This window comes from Dendrobates tinctorius, unplaced genomic scaffold (genome assembly GCF_039654945.1).
Source record: "Dendrobates tinctorius isolate UK_male_01 unplaced genomic scaffold, ASM3965494v1 ptg000082l, whole genome shotgun sequence".
Taxonomy (NCBI): Eukaryota; Metazoa; Chordata; class Amphibia; order Anura; family Dendrobatidae; genus Dendrobates; species Dendrobates tinctorius.
The window spans coordinates 6,061,764-6,085,228 of NW_027361750.1; the positions used below are offsets into that span (position 1 = coordinate 6,061,764).

At 46.7% G+C, this 23,465-nt stretch overlaps 1 protein-coding gene across 1 annotated transcript in view; it reads left to right on the forward strand.

Annotated features, from left to right (window-relative positions):
- PREX2 (phosphatidylinositol-3,4,5-trisphosphate dependent Rac exchange factor 2) overlaps nt 1–23,465 on the forward strand; it is a 597,424-nt gene that overhangs the window by 318,532 nt on the left and 255,427 nt on the right. The window contains exons 14-18 of the mRNA XM_073583857.1: nt 7,980–8,055; nt 10,222–10,294; nt 10,486–10,628; nt 13,578–13,670; nt 17,479–17,627. Coding sequence (XP_073439958.1) covers nt 7,980–8,055; nt 10,222–10,294; nt 10,486–10,628; nt 13,578–13,670; nt 17,479–17,627 — 534 coding nt within the window. The remainder of the gene's footprint in view (nt 1–7,979; nt 8,056–10,221; nt 10,295–10,485; nt 10,629–13,577; nt 13,671–17,478; nt 17,628–23,465) is intronic.

Below are 23,465 nucleotides of genomic sequence, written 5' to 3' on the forward strand. Positions count from 1 at the left end.
ATATAAAGAGCGAGTTGGCTGAAGTAAAGAGAAGAACCGAACCGGAGACTGGACGACCCAGTGCTAATCCCGGTCCCTGGGGGTCACGCTCTCCGCGAGGTGGTCAATCTCTACCGGCCCGGTGTTATGAGTGTGGAGAACCAGGCCACTTCGCCCGAGAGTGTCCGCGGCGTGGGAGATACCCACCCCGGCGGCCATTAAACTAAAGGGCTCCGGGCTGGGGGGACGCCGCTCGGAGCCGAAAACCACAACTAGGGGTGGTGGAAGTCCCGAAGATTTGGTAGCAAAGTGTCCTGAAGTTTGGGCAGAAGTAGAGGGCCGGGCCGTCCGGTGTCTGGTGGACACGGGGTCACAAGTAACCACTATGCCCGCAGCGTACTTTCAACAAAACTTTCCGGAGGCAGCAAGGCCTCAGTGGGGGCCCATGATTAGACTAGTAGCCGCCAACCAACTGCCGGTTCCGGTTGCCGGGGTAGTGTGGGTGCAGGTGACGTTGTGCGGTAAACCCCTCGGCCGCAGAGGGGTGGTGCTGACTCAAGGAGAAGCTGATCAACGACACCCCGTCACCCTAGGCATGAATATTTTAAAAGAGTTTGGTAACCTGTTGCTTAATGATCCCACACAAAGGACTCTGAAGCAGTGGGGTTCTCGCACAGCTCAGGGACAGGTATTCCAGCAGCTGGTGCGAGGTGCGCGGGTGCATCGGGACTGCCAGGAGGGTGAGGCTCTGGGCAAGGTCATCGCGACAGCGGCACCCCTGCTTGTGCTGCCTCCTGGACAGACAGTGGTGGCCCTGCCAATTCGGGCCCCGATACCTTTGGAAGGCGTAGAGGTGCAGGTGGAGCCGTGTCACTCAGAGCACTTACCTCCTGGCATACTGGTGGCCCGTTCCCTCGCTACGGTGCGAAAAGGAACCGCCCTGGTCCGCTGCGTTAACCTTGAAGACCGAGATATCATTCTGAAAGCACGGACTGTACTGGCCAAACTAGTAAAGCCTCTAGAAGAAGTGCTGCCCGCTGCTGCGGTTCAATTACGAGTACACCCCGAGGATCCCGGGGAGGTAACAATACGAACCCTACAGGCCCACGAAGTCTCGACACAAGAGAAGGGCCGAAATATTTTGGAGCAGATGCGGGCCGAGCTTTCTGGACTAACTGCGGCCCAACTTTCACAAGTAAAAGCATTGCTGGGACAGTACCATGAAGTATTTGCTAGTCATGAGGACGACTTTGGGTGTACCACCGCCATCACTCATGAGATCCCCACAGCAGGAGCGGCCCCTATCCGAGAACGATATCGACAGATCCCGCCACAACTCTATCAGGAGGTGAAAACTTTGCTGGCTCAGATGCTACAAAAAGGGGTGATACGGGAAAGTCAAAGCCCTTGGGCGGCCCCCATCGTGTTGGTTCGGAAGAAAGATGGTACACTACGATTCTGTGTGGATTATCGTAAATTGAATGCTTGCACTATTAAAGACTCATACCCACTGCCCCGCATAGAAGAATCTCTGTCTGCATTGGGTAAAGCAACATATTTTTCGACCCTGGACTTGGCCAGTGGGTACTGGCAGGTGCCTATGTCAGAAGAGGACAGAGCTAAGACGGCGTTCATAGTGCCCATGGGACTGTTTGAGTTTAATCGAATGCCATTCGGGCTGGCCAACGCCCCCGGGACATTTCAGCGATTGATGGAGCGATGTCTAGGGGATCTCAATTTTGAGGCCACGTTGATCTACCTGGACGACATCATCGTCTATGCCGCCTCCTTCGAGGACCACCTGAAGCGGTTGGGACAGGTACTCAGCCGGCTGCAAAAGTACGGGTTGAAGGTGAAGCCTCAGAAATGTCACCTATTTCGCTCTCAGATTGAGTATCTGGGTCATGTCGTTTCGGCAGAAGGTGTGAGGCCATCCCGGGAGAAGATTGCTGCTATCCAGGAATGGCCTACCCCCGAGACGGTGAAAGACGTGCGGGCTTTTCTGGGGTTAGCTGGATATTACCGTCGTTTCGTAAAGAATTTTGCATGTCGAGCTCGAGCCCTACATGACCTGCTGAAGGGGGCTCCCGCTGGGGCCAATGGGCAAAAAATCCAGTGGCAACACCCTCAGGAGGAGGCCTTCCGAGATCTCAAGGCTGCACTCTCGGATGCCCCAGTGTTGGCTTATGCGGATTTTTCTCAGCCGTTCATCCTGCACACTGACGGGAGTCTTCACGGGCTAGGAGCTGTGTTGTCACAAGTTCAGGATGGCCGGGAAAGGGTGATCGCATATGGAAGCCGTTCACTCCATGACTCCGAGCGTAACCCTGACAATTACAGCTCTTTTAAGCTCGAGCTCCTCGCAGTGGTGTGGGCTATGACGGAGAGATTCGCAGAGTACCTAGCGGGCTCCGAGGTGGTAGTGCGAACTGACAATAACCCACTGGCTCATTTGGAAAACGCCAAGTTGGGGGCTTTGGAGCAGCGATGGGTGGCCCGAATGGCGAAGTACAATTACAAGATTATTTACAAAAGAGGGGCCGAGAATGTTCATGCAGATGCTCTCTCTAGGATTCGACATACAACTCCTGGACAGAATCGAGACGAAGAATTAGAAGGAGAGGAAATACCGTTCGCTCTTACCGCTGCCGTGCTCACCAATGTTGATGCAAAAGTATCTTCCCCAGAGGCCCACAGGGGCATCCTGGAACAATCTCGTAATAAGTGGATACAACAGCAACAAGAAGATGAAGAAGTTGGACTTCTCCGGAAATGGGTCGCTGCTGGTCAATTACCCACTGACACTCAACGACAAGCTTTGACCCAAGACCTGTCGCTGATGCTGCGACAATGGGAGAGACTGATTATCCGAAGGGGATTACTGTACCGTAAGATCACTTCGCAAACAACCTCAACGACTGTTTGGCAGGTGGTTACGCCCGGAGCTCAACTACACGAACTGGCTCGAGAGGCTCACGAAAAAGGGGCCCACTTTGGAGTCAAAAAGACTTTGCAATGGTTACAACAGAAAGTTTATCACCCACGCTTGTCGGCTGTTGTGGACGAAGTTTGTCGTACTTGCCGCTTATGTGAATTGGCCAAACTGCCTGCTCAGAGGGCCGCAACACAGACGATTGTGACTTCAGAACCCTTGGAGCTCTTGACGGTGGATTATCTGCACATTGGTCCCGCATTCCAGGGATACGAACACTGCCTCGTCATGGTGGATCATTTCACTAAATTCGCTGTGGTCACCCCTACTCGAGACCAGACCGCGGAGTCAGCCGCCTCCGCAATTTGCAGAAATTTTATACAAGTGTACGGCTGTCCTCAACGCATACATTCCGACCAGGGAGCATGTTTTTTGGGGAAAGTTATGGAGGAACTACATCATCTTTATGGGATTGATAAATCCCGGACCACACCATATCACCCGCAAGGGAATGGGGCTTGTGAGCGATTTAATCGGACATTGATTCAAATGCTACGCACTCTGGAGAGTGACAAGAAAGCTCGTTGGCCTGAATATGTTTCTGAATTAGTGTGGGTTTATAATAATCGGGTACATCGAGTAACGGGCTATACTCCTTATTTCCTGCTGTTCGGACGAGAGGGTAAAGGGATCACGGAGGTAGAATTGGACCCCGAAGAGCCTCGGCCCTGGACCGGAGTGTCGTCTTGGGTCCGAAATCATCGCCACAGGTTGCAAACTCTTCACCGAATTGTACATACCAAACTTCAAGACTGGGAACACCCCGGGAAGAATACAACCTCCCCTCCCCATCTCCAAAGCGGGGACCGTGTGCTTGTACTAGATCAACGCCCCCAGAATAAACTGGAGTCACGTTGGGAAGAGAGTCCTTATCGGGTACTACGCCGTATCCATTCAGAAGGACCTGTGTACGAAATACAGCCCGAGCAGGATGAAACACTGCCCACTCGCATTGTGCATCGTAATATGTTACGCCTGTGTATTTCTTCCGACCCGAAGCAACTGGAACCCGTCCCGAAGACATCCGAACCGGAGTCCATATGCTGGGACTCAGACGACGAGGATTTCCCTCCAGTTCCCAAGGGCCCTCCACCCAATAATGAGCCAGTTGACACAATTAACCCACCGGCATCTTGCAGCTCACCGACGTCCACCACCCCAGAAGATTCCACCCCAGTCGAACTTAGACGCTCCGAGCGGTCAACAGCCGGCAAACCCCCCGAACGGTATGAACAAGACCAGTTCGTATGGCAACAAATATTGACACCTTTACAGACCAATCTCAATAGACTAACACCCTCGCCCGAGGACTGGCGAGCTTACAGGGTGGGGGAATGTGGGGAGGAGGACCCCCATACAGTGATTGGGCTAGAACCAGGGGGACCGCCATCAGGGTTGTTGAAGAAACCACATCAGGGGGATTACAAAGGGAGACATGCGACTGAAGTTGTCAGGGCAACAGGGGGCGGGGCGAGGGTAAAAGGAGCAGGGGACGCGCTGAGGTGGCAGTTGGCAGAGAGCCTGACAGGAGAGAGGAAGCCGTGCGGCAGAGAGAGGACTGTGGCAACTGACGGTGTGGAAAAGAGAGACAGGCAGGAGATTGAAAAAGGGAAATTTGAGACTTACCGAAGGTTGACGCGTAAGAGACTCTCCCCGGGAGTTTCCCCCCGCAAAGATTCAGATAAAGTGACGGCCGCTGATTCCCTCCGTGGTGTGACAGGACCGGGATCTCAGGCGACCGCTGCGACGACACAGCAATCCGGTACAGTGGCCAGGACACTGCCCCCCTGTCTTCTCCCACAGCCGCGGCCCCGTCATCACCGACCTCAGGGGACGTCACCTCGCTATAGGCGGCCGCAGAGCCCGTCCCGGTTACTGAGGGGACACTGAGCAGAATTTGTTAACGTTTATGTCTTTTTTGAAACTGCGTCATGACCTGGCTGGGGAACGAGCGCCTCGAAACGGACGCCTGGGAGATTGACCCCCTGAACAGTTTCTTCAGGGCCCGTTGTGCCCCACCGACCCCACTTCTTCAGGGCCTGTTGTGCCCCACCGTGCCAGCTTCTTCAGGGCCCGTTGTGCCCCACCGACCCCATTTCTTCAGGGCCTGTTGTGCCCCACCGTGCCAGCTTCTTCAGGGCCCGTTGTGCCCCACCGACCCCATTTCTTCAGGGCCCGTTGCGCCCCACCGCCCAGTTTCTTCAGGGCCTGTTGTGCCCCATCGTTCCGGTTTCTTCAGGGCCTGTTGTGCCCCATCGTTCCGGTTACTACAGGGCCCGTTGCGCCCCACCGTCCAGTTTCTTAAGGGCCTGCTGCGCCCCATCGTTCTGGTCTCTTCGGGGCTGGACAAGCACAAGTCCTTCCGGGAAGTCGTGGATTACAAGGCAGCCACATCTGCAACCCCTGAGTGGTCGTGAACTCGAGCGACGCCCGGAAGGCTAAGTGTATTATAGAGAAAATAAGGACCCTTTTTGTGTTTTTAATGTTGTTTTACGAGTCCCTGCGAGGACAAATAAGTGTTTCCCCTTTTGTCTGATTTAAGCAGTTTTAGCCCTTGCGGCTTTAAAACTTATAAAAGTTTATTTCACCCCACATTCAGTCTCGTGTCTCGTCACTGCATCCTGTGAGCCTGCTCGAACCCTACATGACCTGCTGCTCCCCCACCGTCTTCTGGGACAATGACTCGTGTATAAGCCAAGGGGAGCATTTTCAGCACAAAAAAATGTGCTGAAAAACTCGTCTTATACATGTGTATATGCGGTATACATATATTAGAATGTGTATATAATAACAAAGGCAACCTAAACCTACCTGTATGTTCACATCATTATCTACATCAATATCAATAAATATACACACTAGACTAGATTAGATATAAATATTGGTGTGGATAGTGCTATGAATCTCCACAAGGCGTCAATGACTATAATATGCGTGTCAGAAGGCAAAAGTAGATATGTTGCCATCAGAACCTCTCGACAGTCTCGCAGCCTCAGGCCTTGGACCTTCAATATCAAGCAATTATATTCTGTAAGGAGTAAGCTAATAAAAGTAAATGCAAAAGTACGGTATACTAAAGGACCTTTTATACATTTTTCTACCCATAGCTCCTTAAATATGACTGTTTTGCTTTGGTTCTCTCTCACAAAATGACAACAGCTGTAATCTATTTAATATTCAATAAAAACACGCACACAAAAAAGAACTATATAGGTAATGCGTATATTCAACCATCATTATTATTATTATGCATTTATATAGCGCCATTTATTCCATGGCGCTTTACATGTGAAAAGGGGAAATATAGACAAGTATAATAAAAATGTGTAAGACAAGGGACACACAAGTACATAAGGAGAGGGGACCCTGCCCGCGAGGGCTCACAGTCTACAGGGATGGATGAGGATACAGTAGGAGAGGGTAGAGCAGGTCGTGCGGTGGTACAGTAGACCGAGGATCATTGCAGGCTGTAGGCTTGTCGGAACAGGTGGGTCTTCAGGTTCTTCTTGAAGGTTTCCGTTGATGGTGAGAGTCTAATGTGTTGCGGCAGAGAGTTCCAGTGTATGGGAAAAATGGGAGAAGTCTTGTATGCGGTTGTGGGAAGAAGAGATAAGGGGAGAGTAGAGAAGGAGATCCTGAGATGATCGAAGGTTGCGTGCGGGTAGGTACCTGGAGACCATGTCAAAGATGTATGGAGGAGACAGGCTGTGGATGGCTTTGTGTGTCATGGTTAGGGTTTTGAATTGGAGCCTCTGGGCAATAGGAAGCCAGTGAAGGGCCTGGCATAGTGGGGAGTCAGGTGGATTAGTCAGGCAGCAGAGTGTAGCATGGCCTGGAGTGGTGCTAGAGTGCTAGAGGGGAGGCCAGAGAGTAGGAGGTTGCAGTAGTCAAGGCGGGAGATAATAAGAGCATGCACTAGTGTTTTTGTGGTTTCGTGGTAGAGGAATGAGCGGATCTGGGAAATATTTTTGAGTTTGAGGCGGCAGGAGGAGGCGAGTGCTTGGATATGTGGTTTAAAAGAGAGTGCAGAGTCGAGGATCACACCAAGGCACCGAGCGTGCGGGACTGGGGAAATCCTCAATTGACATTGATGGATAGGTCTGGTGGAGGGGTGGAGTGAGATGGGGGAAAGATGATGAATTCTGTTTTGTCCATGTTCAGTTTGAGAAAGCGAGCAGAGAAGAAGGCTGAGATAGCAGAAAGACATTGTAAATATGGAACCTTAATCACAAACTACTGATTTCTACTTATTTTAGATTTACTTTATGGCTTAGCCTATCCTTGGACAGAACAAAAAGTTGTAGCTATAATAATGTATTAAAGGGAACCTGTCAGCACGCTATTACTTATAGAACCTGTCAGCATGATTTTCATATGGAAGTAGTGGACTAAAATAAAATAATACCTTTGATTTAGGTATCCGATGTTTCAGTCATGAGAAATCTACCAGACAATTCATATGCAAATGAGGCTGGAAGATTGAGTGCATTGTCACACCCACGATGCACTTCCGGTCTGATTTGCATAACTTGTCTATGCTTTATTTCTTCTGACTGACACGGTGCTACACAGTCATACCATATGTAAAGAAGCGCTGACAGGTTTTAAAGACTTTGTTTCTTATTCTTCAAAGAACTGTGCGTCTGCATGCCCTACACTGCCTATTAAGGTCCTAAAAACACTAAATCTAAAATCCAGATGAGAGACCTTGTACATTACTGATATTCAGCATCAATGAAATGTCATATTCTGAAGTCAGGGAGTATTCAGTAACCAATTTATATCAGTCTTTAGATGTAAAATATGTCCATCTTGCATAAAGATCCTAACATTTGGAAATTTCAAACATGCAGAAATACTACTATAAATGTCTCAGTTGGTAAAAAAATAAAAATGTTTTTAGAAATAAAATATTTTAATTTGAATATAGAAATATAGAAATAGTGTTGCCTTTATCTATATTTCTTTTGCCTAAACAATGTTTTTTATGTGTTATATTTATTTTCAGGGATAAAGACTATCATCTTAGAACATACAAGTCAGTGGTTATGGCAAACAAGCTAATAGACTGGCTTATTGCACAGGTATGAAAAGAATTTCTAGCCAACTGTAACAAGGTGGCACGGGGTGGTAGTCATGACCGAGTCTATTAAAGCAACAGTCCATAAGCACCCCGGCCCCTTGCACATGAAAAAAGACAGATGCAGTCCCAATCCTACAGCACAGTCAGTTACCTTCTTTCCACGCTCACTGCAGCCACTGGGGATGAGGATCCAGGAAAACACCACAGGCACAGTTCTGATCCCACAGGGAAAATTTTACTGTATTTGAAACAATGCTTCCTGCTCTGTCCCTGCAGCTACTTGAGGTCGGTCAGTATCCGTGGCTCCCTTCCAAACTTGAGGGCCACAACAGTCTTTCTAAAGACGATCCCAAGGTCTGTCTACACTGCCCGGCAGACTGTGGCTGCAGTCTGCGGCAGCTTAATCCCCTCGATCGGGACACTGTCTGCTCCTGGCTGTGGGGAGCATCCTGCCCCTGGGCAAGCCTGCCCAGGCACTGACTGGGAGACAGGAACTTCATCTGTCTCCGAGGCTGCTTATCCAGACCCCTGTTTAACCCTTACTGTACCTGAACTAATCATGTTCAATACAGTCCAGTATAATACAAAGACGTGAGCTAGGGTAAACATCACACAGTACACATACAACAATAAAACAAACAGTAGTACATAACAAAATTTATCTATCCCATATCTATCTATCTATCTATCTATCTATCTATCTACCTATCAATCCCATATCTATCTACCTATCTATCTATGTACAGTACAGGAAGCCATGCCATAAAGGCCATAGAGCTACAGTTAGCTGTGTGCTCATTGAACAGAGGAGGCCCTAAGACAAAAAAGGAAAGATTGTTATCAAAGACAGGGAAATGTATAATTTTGAATTGCTTTACACCCTCCTCTCTTTATTAAATGAGTCCACATTGCATAGTACAACTATTGACAATTGTTAAAATATTACAGTTCTTTCCTATGACAGTTTCTTAATTTATTATCAAGCTTCACGTGGACTCATGGTATATATCAAAATGCCCTTATACCCTTGGTCTTATAGCGGTACGATTTATACTCACAGTAGTTAGCACCACTTCTGATCGACACCAGTTAGATCACTGACTCAAATTATGTTCTGTCTAATACAGCATGAAGCGTAAATGATGCTCCTGCATTTATACATTCAGTGCTTAAAACGAACCTGACTATGATAAATGTTGCCTGATTCAGGAGCAGCACGTATCGGCCACTGGTTGTATGATCTCAGCCAGGTATGTTTGACTCTGAAACACTACAGAGTTTTAGAGAAAAACTTATTTTAATAGCCGCTGTGCTCTGAGCTGCAAGAGACACTTGTCAAACATTCCATTCCCGGCGGTGTCTCCCCACCCACTGCCCTGGATTGACAGGTCTCCGCAGCTTTTCATAGTCTAACATGCCTGGCTGAGATCATGCAGCGAATTTGGAAAATGACTGATCAATCCAGAAGGAGAGAGAAGATTTCTCTGATAAAATATATTACAGCGTTTGTTATTTTTATGTGTACTCTTGATTTATAAATAAAAGAAAAACTATTAAAATGTTGCATACTCTTTAAAGAAGTCTCAGCACATTTTTTAATCCATAATCTTTCTTAATTGTTCATGCAATGTGCTTTGTCAGTGTAAGTCTATGAGACTCAGAACAAGGCTCCACAGAATTACATTGAGAAAGCAACTTCCGATGCGCACATAGGCCGGTGTCACACTTGCGAGTGCGATGCAAGAAACTTACGCGAGTCCCTCGCATCAATACCCGCACTGCCGCCAGCACTCGGGCCGGAGTGTGCGGCTGCTTGTATTTCTAGGCAGCCGCACACTCCGGTCCCGAGTGCCGGCGGCAGTGCCAAGTATTGATGTGAGTTTCTCGCACCGCTCTCGCAAGGGTGACCCCGACCTTAGTCTGCTATCAGGTCATACTCACCAAAAGAGAACTGGAGCTGCGCTGGAAGCTGGGGAAGACAGCAATCTATTAAAGTATTTTAATACACTCACACTACATTACATGGATAAATAGGACAGATTGTGGTATTAAACTTTGATGAGATGTTTTGAACATCCATAATGGTTTAGAAATGTCCAACTTTAGTATCTTGAACAATAACGGACAGTCTGTATATAATTGTTTTCATATGCTTATAACATTGCAGGGTGACTGCCGCACAAGAGAGGAAGCAATCATTCTTGGGGTAGCACTTTGTGATAATGGATTCATGCATCACGGTATTATATAGGTTTCATTGTTTTATGCTTTTCTTTATATAGCTTGTAATTGACTTTCCAATTTTTCTTTTTACTACATGTGTTTTTTATATATTTGTTGCAATACTGTATCATAAATATATAAATCATTTGTACCAGAGTGTTTTCTGTGTAATGGGATTTTTTCATTTGTCTTTCTGCGTATTGTCTAGTGTTGGAGAAGAGTGAGTTCAAGGATGAACCTCTGTTATTTCGGTTCTTCTCTGATGAAGAAATGGAAGGATCCAATATGAAGCACAGACTAATGAAACATGACCTGAAAATTGTTGAGAATGTTATTGCTAAATCTCTATTGGTAGGTACCGGACTAAAGAAGAAGACTGCAAGTGCTTACCTGTTTCTTATCTTCAAATGGATTTTCATATCCATTTTATTTGAGGTGTATTTATTACTTCAAATGGATCAAAGATGGTAAATGTCATGAACAAACATTACCTGATTAAGGGTTGTCATATGAACAAAGTACATTTTAACTACTGTAATAGATGTGGGAATAATAGTTAGTTCCACAACTGAATATGTTAAAAAAAATGTTCCTGTGCTGAGATAATCTTATAAATGTGCTCCTGCTGTGTACTGTGTAATGGCTGTGTCTGACCATACAGGGACATGGTCTGATCATACCACAGCTCCTGGGCAGAGGAGGAGACAAAAGAGTATACAGACAGGACAGCAGGGGATTGTAGCTGCTGTTATGTCTATATACTCTTTTGCGAGGGGCATGTCCAGAATTTTGGGAGCAATATTTTTACTGGCACGTTTTAACCTGTATTCCACCAACACAGTCCACATTTAGTCCTGATGAAATTAATAGACATCACACAAATTAGTCACAATCAAATAACCCACAGAATTAAAAATATGTTTTGTATTAATTTATTTATGGAGAGTAATTCATTGATATAATAAATATAACAATAGTATGCAGACGGACAACCCCACAGGACAATACAAAATAACTTCCTAAAAACAATGCAGGAAGCCCTGAGAACAGTCCTGTTTATATACACTATATACTGTATACCACAGTGGTGCACAGATCACTGTAAAAAGTCACACAGGAGTGTATCTAAACAGTATCACAGAACCCAATGTGTCGAACAAGCAGTTAATATAAAATATCAAATTTTGCACTATGTTCTAATGTAATTACCTGTGGACTTGGCAAGACGAGGGCAGGGCAAACCCCTCAGTAGGAACCCCTCATCTTTTACCAGCGAGGCCTAGCATTGAAAACAAGAATAATCTAGCTGAGAGACAAGGAGAATAGGTTGGGATGAACTTTCTGCATCGGGGAGAAGCCCCGCGTCTTCCTTATCCTTTCTCAGTGACAGGTAATAGGTAAATAGCTGCAGTCCTGGTCCCTGAGATCAACACTGAGTGAATTTTACAGAAATTAGGCAATTACCGAACAGTTTACAAAGCTTTCATATGTAATCCCCGATAACACTCTGTACTGAAAATGGAAATGTTCCCTGTGCGTGAATCCAAAGTACATACGGTAAGTACAGAGTTTCTCTGAATCACTACTAAATGACATAAATTGCTTTAGATTGGTGAAAGTAGCATCTAAAAAAAACAAGTTGAGTAAATACATCTCCTGAAAGGTTATACCACGTAAAGTAACGCATAGCCACAACGATACGTCCCGTGTAATGACGCCCTCTTAGATGCTGATTATAGCGGCCATAATAGCATATATTTACCTGCTCCTTGTGGTTAAGGTCAAGTTCAACTGTGAATAAAATTTATTTTCCCATAATAAAGGAACCAGGGAAGCTGTGTATCTATTTTATGAGGAACTCTGATTGGTAGGTGGGGGACTTAAAGGGAATATATCAGTAATAGTGATGAGCGAGTATACTTGTTGCTCGGGTCTCCCCGAGCATGCTCGGGTGTCCTCCGAGTTTTTTGGCGTGCTCGGAGATTTAGGTTTTGTCGTCTCAGCTGCATGATTTGCGACTTGTAGACAGGCTGAATGCATGTGGGAATTCCCTAACAAACAGGCATTCCACACATGTATTCAAGCCGTCTAGCAGTCGCAAATCATGCAGCTGAGACGACGAAAACGAAATCTACAAGCACGTCAAAATACTCGGAGGACACCCAAGCATGCTAGAGAAAACCCGAGCAACGAGTATACTCGCTCATCACTAATCAGCAAGATCAACCCTTCCACCCAAACTGCTCATATGGGCAGTCAAGTCTTTGAGATATAAATCCTTCAACTCTTTTATGTCTTTTATCTGTTGCTGCATTTATGAGAAACCTCGTTTTCATTCATATTTGCATATGACTCACAGTAATAAGCCTTTTCTGCTCCCCTCTGTGGTGGCTCTTTCTTCTTATCTCTCAATGGCAGTACTCTCATGCAGCTGCACTGTGCTTCTTCACTTGGGGCAAAGTACACTGACTGCACCTTTTCACTGAGTTCTAATTACCCCTACTTATTACATACAGTATAGTGCTCATGTTTTCTCTACTGCTACACAGCTTCTCTTCTTTCTGCCTGTCTGCGCTGCTTGTAGGCATCTGATCTCTGTTGGCGGATTGTTCAAACTATAGGTAGAGAAGAGCGCAATAGGGTCTTATCCGGGTGATTTATAAAAAACAATATAGAGATATTCTCACCCTTTCCAGGAGAGAGCTGAGCGTATAGAATCAATTTGTCCGCCTGCTGCATGTCCAATGGTCCACTCAGTGACCGCTACGTAAATCTCTTTATGGAATAAAATTCTTGGACTTATGTGCGCTGCTAGACAGAATATCAGATCCAGATCATGTAGATAAATTGACCTTTTATTTTCCAACGCGTTTCGAAGTCCATAACACTTCTTCCTCAGGGGATGACATATATATGATACTCTGTTGGCGGAACATACGATAACAGATGGTGCGGAAGTATTAATGTCATTGACCCTATGCCATCCTCTGCCCCAACCATATCACCAGCAACTTATTCCTAATGAGCAGCACCTCAGTCTTTAGTGAAGCTACTCAGTAGCGCCCTGGCCACCCCCTATCCCCATCTTGAATTTTGTAATGCAGTGCAGCCAGCTAAACCAGTGAAATGCCGGTCCCTGTTGAACTAGGATGTGAACAAGCAGAGCTGCAAGGTTGGAAATGCTTTACATGTATTCAACAAAAATCCCTTTTATTGTCAAGTCATTTTTTTCTTGTTAGTTTATGGCACCGTCTACCACAAAATGCTTACTGATATGAGTTTACAATTTTTCTTTTCCAGGTAAAACCCAGTGATGGGAGCTATGGTTTTGCACTGGAAGATAAAAATAAAGTGCCCATTGTTAAACACATTGAACGGGGATCCAGCGCAGAGGTGAGATTTCCTTAGTTTATCCCAAAAATTAATCTAATTTTTTTTTTTTTAGAAAATAGAATTTTTTCCATTTACTGTCTTCATTTATTTTCTATAGTTTTTAAATTGATTTTTTATTTTGCAATCAGAATTAAAGCAGGACATGCAACAGTTATACCAAAAGATTCTAGCAGAAATAAAATTGGCATGGCTGTCCAGTCTGTTATCAAATTTTTTTCCTTAGGGCTCATACTCATTTGCGAGAAAAACAGACGAGTGCAATCCGATAGAAAATCATATTGCACTCTGAATAATGTTATTCTATGATTCCCTGCCCTTCTGCGACTTTTTTCTAAGCATAGATCGGACTGAGTAAAAAGGGCAGAGACACACTGGCGTATTTTTCATCCGAGAATCGCATCTTAAAACTCGCACTGGCTGTCGGCTCTCCTGACCTGAACTTGACAGCTGCATAGTAATCCATCATGCTGTCATGCTCAGGTCAGGAGAGGTGCCAGCCAGTCCGTGCTATGCGATGCGATTATCGCAGGAGAAATTCGGCAGTGTGACTCCAGCTTAACACATATATCGGATGAGACTCGCCAATGCAAGTCAATGGGTGTGAGAAAAAAATTGTATGGCACATGTACCATGCGTATGCCGTCTGATTTTTACCAACCCATCTTCTAGAAAACCCAACATTTCATCAGCTGAGTACAGTAAATTCACCATGTTACCCCTCAAAGTAGAATAGATACAATAGATATATACATTGAATTGATAGAAAGATGTCAGACACATATAATTACTGCAGTGCATGTGTAGTTTAATGTTCTTGGATTTAGCTAATAAATAAATAGCTTAAAGGAAAAAAAATGGCTTTGGGTCCCCTGAAATTTTAATAACCAGCGGAGGGAAAGCCAACAGCTGGGGGCAGGGGTTTCTAGCCTGGGAAGGGGTTAATAAACATGGAGCTTTACAGGCTATTTATATCAGCTCACAGCTGTCCAAATAACCTTTACTGGTTATTAAAATGAGGCCTCACCAAAAAATGACATGGGGCCCCAGCTATAATTAATAACCAGAAAAGGCTAGGCAGGCTGATATTAATAGTCTAGAAAATGGCCATGGATATTGTCCCCTTCTCAGACTAAAAACATCAACTATCAATCACTCAAGAAATGGCACATCCATAAGATGCGCCAATCCTGGCGCTTAGCCTCCACTTTTCCCACTTGCCCTGTTATGGTGTCAATTGGGGTAATAGTATTGAGATTGATATCAGCTTTATAATGTCAGCTGACATCAAGCCCAAGGGTTAGTAATGAAGAGGCATTAAGAAGACACCCCCATTGCTAACCCCATAGTCATATTGTAAATAAACATAAAGTCTTTGAATCTAAATAAAGACACTGACACGTTTATTTGAAATCAAAATAAAAAAACCTAAATTATACTCACCTTTATGCCTAATTCACTGAAGCCCATGTCCCCTGTAAAAGAAAAAAGTAATGACCCACCATGATCCTCACCTGTACAACAAGATGATAATCCAGTTGTCCTGTGACAAGTCTAGCACTGCTACATCTAGGTGCCATGCTGAACATTGGCATGATGCGTTAAGCCTGGCAGCCAGCAGAGACACTGAGCTGCACGTGATAGCACAGTATCAGTGTCTCGCAGTTACGTGAATAAAGTGAGCGGAGTAACATAGTAAAAACTGGCCAGTGATGCAGTTTTTAAATCCACAACGTGCTAATTTCTCTTGAAGTAAATATGTGGTTTATTTGCAAATTTTCTGAATAGACTTGCATAAAATAAGGAAAAATTGCAGATTAAAAAACGCACTCAAAGCACTAGTACTGTATTTTGCAGATTATAAGATGCACCCCAAATTTATTTAGTAAAATGGTGGTGCTTCTTATAATCCATATGTCTTATTTCTTACCAGGGGTGGGGGCTGTGGTGAGGCAGTGTCCCAGGGTCGCTGCTGGAGGAGGAAATAGTGGAGTGTTGCTCCAGGCCGCAGGCTGGGATGAGGGGGTGTTTGGATGTGCGGCTCACCGCTGCAGGTGTTCGGTGCTGCAGGTTTCCTGTGCTGCTGCAGGGGTCCGGTGCTGCTATGGGGGGCTCTGCTGTCTTTTTGTGAAAGGCTATGTGGTGGACTCCGGGAAAATGGCTGCCGGGGGCGACGCAAGCACAGATGGAGAACTTGGCACCAAGATCTTGGGAGATGAGATCTTAGCGCTGAAATATCATCTCCTGAGATCTCCATCTGGGCATGCGCCGCCCAGGCACCCATTTTCCCGGAGCCCACCACATAGGAAAACATGGAACTGTGGGGGCCTTGCCCTTACACAAAATGTTGGCAGAGCCCTGGCAGCACCAGAGACACCCGCAGCAGCGAAGACACCAGCAGCACCGGAGAGACCCACTGCACCGGACAACCACAGCGGCGCGCCGCACATCCGGACACCCCCTCATCCCAGCCTGCGGCCTGCAGCAACGCTCCACTCTTTCCTCCTCCAGCTGTGACCCTGGGACCCTGCTCCACTGTGGCCGATAAGGTATATCCGCATTAAAAGACGCACCCCCATTTTCCCCCAAAATTTGGGGGGGGGGAGTGCATCTTATAATCCGAAAAACACGGTAACCTGATTTACCTAATAGGTGCAAAAATACAGCAGAAAGTCTGCAACATCAAAAATGCACCAAACAATCACCAAAGGCAGGTAGCCTTAAGACCGGCTGTAGACAAGGATATGAAAAATCATCTGAGAATTTTTTTTCACACATAGACTTGAATGTGTGAGTCTCGTCTGAGACTCAGTTGAAAGTAGTGTGTGCTACGATTTTTTTTCTCATGGACAGTTGGACCGAGAAAAACATGTTTTCATTTGAGCAGCATTATTGAATAACATGGGTCAGTGTGCTATTAAAATAAAAGAAATTGTATCACGCATCTATCTGATTTATACTCTCGTCTGCATGAGCCCTAAAGGAAACCTATACAAACCTGTCCATCAACTGCAGCGAGGATGGGACAGCAATGGACTAGTCAAGCCTCTCCATGTTCAGCCTTTCAAACTATGATTCATCTTTAAAACACGGATGATTATTTTCTAATTTTCCTCCATATATACATTATCCTGTATATACACACTAAAAAATGTGATTTATTTTTCCTCCATCTTCTCAGCCGAGAGAATAGGTTCGCACTATGCTCTCAGAGTTTGATGAGAGTGTGGTGATTTACATAGTTGACCCGATTCTCTCAAATAAGAGAATTTTCTCTCGTTACCCTAATCTTTCTCTAATTGTATTTTTTTTGAAACATCACATGTATATTCCCTGATTGTGTGCGCTTTGTTATTACAGTTTGCATAGACTGAATCTACGGTGTACACAATACATTGATTATACACTATGTGTGTATGGAAAATGTACATTCGCTGATATTAGTCTCCATCATATCATTTCTAATTTAGTTTCCATTTTACTCATGACAACTTGGACATTAAGGGCTCATACTCACTCGCGAGAGACTCGCACGATTCTCGTGCAAGTCTCTGGCATGAAAACTCGGCACTGCCGCCGGCACTCGGACCGGAGAATGCAGCTGCATAGAAATACATGTAGCCGCACGCTCCGGTCTGAGTGCCGGCGGCAGTGCTGGGTTTTCATGCCAGAGACTTGCACGAGAACACTAATTATGGTGCTTAATGCGTTGAGATGGTTTGTTGGTGCGACACCAGGATCTTTATTTCTTGCGTTCTGGGCTGCAAAGATTTGTGTTAATAAAGGAACTATTTCTGTCATTTGCTCCCAGTTGTCAGGAATGGCGGTCGGAAAAAAAATCTATGCTGTAAATGGTGACCTTGTTTTCCTGAGGCCGTTTCATGAAGTGGATTGTTTTCTGAGGACTTGCTTAAACAGCAGAAAACCTCTGAGGATTCTCATGAGCACAAAACCAAGGGAGTAAGTCAACTCTTGTCCTTTCTATTTTAAGATATAGATACACCTTTTAATTTCCTTACAGTGTTGTTTGTGCAGGCCGTACTTAACCCCTTTACTGCCTTAATTCTTTAAATCCATCTTAATTGGTCTAACGGCAGTATAGCACTATAGGTGGAAGAACCAAGGGGCAGATTTGAGCAGTCTTAAAAAAGACTTTTTGGCTCTAGTCACTTAGCACGTTCGCCACATTTTATTTTTTACTCTCCTACAGGTACAAAATGAAATCTACATTTCCTATGAGCAGGTGGAAATGAACCAAACTCTGATGTTTAAAAATTGATCATATGACTCCTTGTACATCATTCCCATTTTTCCAACTTTTGGAGAGCATGGTGCAGAAATATAAAAGTTGGAGCAATTTGTGTCTTTTGAGCAATTTCTGACTTTCTGAGTCAGGATTAATTTAAAAAAAATAATATATACTGATTCATGAGTGTGAGCTTATATTATTTACAATGTTTTAACGTATTCTACAGAAAAAAATGAAGTTTCCCATAGAGGTTTTTATTAGATTGATGCTGCTGCTCAGCCCCGGCTTCAGCAGTGTCCCCCATCTGACTGTATTGGCTGAGTGAGATTTTGCAACCTTATAACTTATAGCTCTATGGGGGTCTACCCGCTGGTACTCACGTGGTTTAGCAGAATGGGGCACTTTTATGCCTCCATTCACTCCATATGGGGCTGCCAAGCACATTGCTCAGCAGACCCATAGGAATTGGATGGAGTGGCTTTCGAGCATGTGCACTACCGTTCCAATCTAACAAGGATAAAAGTGCGCCCTTCTACTGATTCATGTGGACTCCATGAGCAGACCTCCGCCAGTCATTAAGTTATCACCATTGCTGTGGATGTGGGATAACTTTTCTTTAATGGACAACCACTTTAATTACTGTCTCTTTGTATAATATGGAAACATGGTCCCCCATACAATCCAACATAGCAGTGAAAACTAGATACAGAGAGATGTGAAATTCTAATGCCTGTATATAATAAATGCTGTTATGGAATACTGTTTTGGAGACTCTCAGATATCACTACCTAACTATAACCCACAGGACATGTACAAAAAATGCCAAACTAATAGACAGCTGATCAATTTGCACAGGATCGAGTTTGAAACAAATTTCCTGAAATTTGCGGTTTCACACGAATTTGATTTGATTCATGGTTCACGGAAAAAAACTTGCCTGGCACAATTTCCCACATTGCTGAAGCATCAGGGAGCAGGCAAGCGTTGTACTGCATTGTCATGTAGGCGTCCCCATAATGTCCTGCAGCTATGACATCTTACGGATCATCATACATTGTACAGTGGTGGTCAGTACTGGGCCATCACAGATCAGCGGGTCCCAGTGGAGAACGGTTTGAGCTGCAAAATCATATCCCACCGCTACAGTCATTGAGTGGATGTCTCTGTCCTGTAGAGTTTAAGCCCTTATCTGTATTTTACAAGCAATTGCAAACTTTCCAGTATTAAAATCTGCACAAATTTATCTGCTGCAAATAGAATTTTGATGGAAAATTGGCTGAAGTCAACAAATTCAAATTTCTAAAGATCCAATCATCTCTACATACTATCTATCTGATCTGATCAGGTGTCAAAATGTAGCACTAAATAAAAAGGCCCATATTTCTGAATTAAAAAAATAAATAAGTAATAAAGAAAGGTGATCAGTGGGAATAAATCTGGTCACTTTTAGCCTGGTGACAGGTTTTCTTTAATGTGTTATCTCTTGCCTTGATGTGTGAGTGTCTGGCAGTCTTTAAAGGGAACCTGTCAGGTGTGTACTACTAGCCTGCAGATATGGTGTTGATCTGCAGGTTAATAGAGTTCTAAACCTGCCTGGCGCCGGCACTTAACCCCCCATGCAGGTAAGAAATGAACTTTTTTCCTTCCAGCCGCATTCGGGTTTCAGCCATGGGCACAGCTCCGGCATGGGCGCTGTATGTATAGCTCTATGTATAGAGAACAGCGTCTGTAACCGCACCCCTGGCCCTGACTGACAGCAACTCAGCATTAAAGCTGGCTGTCAGTCAGTGCCAGGGATGGGGCTACAGCCTCCATTGTCTATCGGTGGTGGGGTGCCGAGCTGGGGGGGGGTGGTCCTACTTTTATACCGCGCAGAGATGACAACAGAGACACGATGGAGGCAGATTCTGGGTGCAACAGGTCCAAGTTTATTTCTTCACTTGCCGTCCGACTGACGGCACACCTCGCGGCCCTCCGTTTCCAGAGCCGCTTCTCACACCGTACACTGGAGACGTGTCTGCACACACCGTCCCCTCCATTACTGTCGACGCTCCTGACAGTTCCGTCACTGTGGCCGCCTTAGGCCCATTAACCAACAGCGCTTCTACTGCTCAGTCGTCGTGTCACATACGGTGTCTTACACCCAGTACCTCGTCTCAACTGCGGTCCTTTCCTGTCAGGACCACCCCCCTGACGTTCTCTCTCCTCAGTCCCCTTGGTCGGATTCTCCTCAGAGCGCACAGACTGGCGCAGTCATCCTGTCACCTGAGCTCCCCCTGGGGACTGGAACTTTCTGGAACCCTCCCTCAGTATTTATAACTCTCCCGGTTCCTTGAAACTGTCACCACGCCCCCCATGACCAACGGTTTCTAAAGCCCTAAGCTGCTGTAAAGTCCTTTGCTCACACTCCTCCCTGCCATCTAATGGTCATCCCAAGGTACTGCACGTCCACTACACTTTCCTAGTTGTTTCCCCACTGTAATCACTGACTCCTACCTACACTGTGCAAACCTATCTTTCTTCACTCTGACTAGTCCGTCCGTCCGTCAGGTCACCTTCCCTACACTCCCCCTTCCTTTGTCCATTGTCGTCCTCGACAATCGTCATCCCTGCCTTCGTCGTTCTGAATCTACACCTACATTCTGTTGTCGGACCAGAAGTTGAGCCAAACCCACGATCTGCGGGGGCCGAACCATACTAGGAGCACTATGCTCTGAGCAGCCTACTGCTACTCACCAGCGCGCACGCCACATGACAACGTTTTTCAAATTGGGCAAGGTACACCCGTATTCTCTCTACGGCGTGTATCTTTCCCCTACTCTCCCCTACTGTTACCTTTCACTATCCGGTACGCCATGATCGAGGCCACTCACCTACCAGATCATTGCCGGCGCCCGCCTATCCTTCTTCAGGGGTGTCCGTGGTGTTGGGGACCTGACCTAGGATGGCTGTCTCTCTCACGTCTTCCAACTCATTTTCCTTCTTTCAATTACATGTCATGGTCGGCGTCCCGGTCTCCCAGACCTCAACTCTTAGATCCCTACCGGATCTCACACTTTCCTTTGGTCCCGCAGACCTTCCCTTACCCGGACCTGTTGCATTTTACTTTGGCATATTATACAATAAACAACTTTATAATAGCACAAGTACCCATTTTTATAATTTTTTTTTTTTCTTGCTTTTAAAACCAAAATATAACATAACATTGCATGTCTCCTTTCCTCCTCCCTTCCTTGGACATGGACACTCCCTCTCTTCTAAGTATCCCGCGCTCTGTCAGTCTAAAAAGTAAACACAAACTATCCTGTAAGAGGAACATAGAAAAACAGACATAAAAATCACAGATAAACATTTCTTTTTTTTTTTTAAAAGCTGACCGCGAACTGTCCTTTTGACCTGCACAACGGTGCAACGAACTCCTGACAGTTCAATCCTCCTTTCGGTGGTCAGTAGTATGGGACCCCACAACCGTGGAGCTCCCAGGATGCAAGAAGTGTCCCTTTCTGCAAGATAGTATAAACGAGCCGTCCCGGGGGTCTTGCAGCCGCCATGCCAGCCTCTCCCCTCTCATGGAGCAGGTTCCAGACTTCCTGCCCCCTGGCCCTCTTCTTCTCTATAACTCCTGCGACCCAAACAGAGGGTCCGGCATGAGCCCTGGAGTCCGGTGGGCGGGACTTAACCGAGGAAGGACATGGATCAGAGGCGGCCGATGATTTTTGCGGCTCAACAGCTGCCGGGGCCAGGTGGCAAATGGGGACAACCGGGTCCTTGGAGGCTGGAATCACAAGGCCCACAAAGTCGGCCGCAGTCGACTTCAGCAGCGGCATAACCGCGGCCTCAGGACAGGCCGCATCCACTACTTCCAATGGAGCCGGAGTAACGGCCGGTTCCAACGACGCAGCTGCTATCAGCAGGGGGAACGCAGCAGCGTCTTCTTTGGATGACTTCCGCACTAGCGGCTCCAGGCAGGGTACCTCAGGGACTTGAGCAGGGGCCTCGCACAACTCTGCATACACCACTGGGCCCGATGTACCCAGGCCTTCCGGTGCGCAGGGGGCAGCGTGTTGCGGCGGAATGATGAGGGCCGCTGGCGGAGGCACTGGTGGTGCCGGGGGTACTCTCACCTTCCCCGGTGCTGCGGCCTCCATCACATCAATACGCGGCTTCACCCGCAGCCTCCGTCCCTCGCTCCACTGTCCCGCGGGTCTTTCCCCCAAACTCGGGGGCTCCGCTGAGAAGTCCTCTGCTGGTATTGGTGGCGGCCGTTCTCGCTGACTCCGCTCAGGCTCCGCTCCCCAGCTCAGCATCCCGCTGCTCTCCCGTGGCTCTGAGGGCGACTTCTGGCACAGCTCCATCCCCTGCCGCCACTGCCACTCTAGGCAGCCGATGCCCCGACACCTGCAGAGTCTCATACCGTCTGTTGGGCAGCACTCGAATGGCATCAGACAGCCGCAGCCAAGTTTTTCTTCTGTGCCACTCCCTCTGTGAGGTGAGGTGTCGGCAGGCCTCTCCACCCTCCTGTCAGGGTCCAATATATGGAAGCGTCGATCTCCAGGCACATACTGTTTCCTTTTGGGATACGTTGGAGGGGGTCCCAGTCCATTCAACATGACTGCAAACACCCGGACCTCTCCTCTGCGCTGAAGCAACACCGCCATACTGCACAGTACCTCGTACCGCCCCGGATCCTCTGCTGGCCACACAGATCCGCCACAGCGCTTCCCATTTGTATTCCACAGGTAGGTCATTTGTAATCCACAGGTAATTGTAATCCAAACAGAGTAGTCCAAGTCCTTTTCCAGTCTTTGAGGCAGGCCTGCCGCAGAAGATGATGTATTAGCGGCGTCTATCCTGCCGACTACGCCAAATGTAGTGTCGGTGGTGGGGTGCCGAGCTGGGGGGGGTGGTCCTACTTTTATACCGCGCAGAGATGACAACAGAGACACGATGGAGGCAGATTCTGGGTGCAACAGGTCCAAGTTTATTTCTTCACTTGCCATCCGACTGACGGCACACCTCGCGGCCCTCCGTTTCCAGAGCCGCTTCTCACACCGTACACTGGAGACGTGTCTGCACACACCGTCCCCTCCTTTACTGTCGACGCTCCTGACAGTTCCGTCACTGTGGCCGCCTTAGGCCCATTAACCAACAGCGCTTCTACTGCTCAGTCGTCGTGTCACATACGGTGTCTTACACCCAGTACCTCGTCTCAACTGCGGTCCTTTCCTGTCAGGACCACCCCCCTGACGTTCTCTCTCCTCAGTCCCCTTGGTCGGATTCTCCTCAGAGCGCACAGACTGGCGCAGTCATCCTGTCACCTGAGCTCCCCCTGGGGACTGGAACTTTCTGGAACCCTCCCTCAGTATTTATAACTCTCCCGGTTCCTTGAAACTGTCACTCTAACTGTCACCACGCCCCCCATGACCAACGGTTTCTAAAGCCCTAAGCTGCTGTAAAGTCCTTTGCTCACACTCCTCCCTGCCATCTAATGGTCATCCCAAGGTACTGCACGTCCACTACACTTTCCTAGTTGTTTCCCCACTGTAATC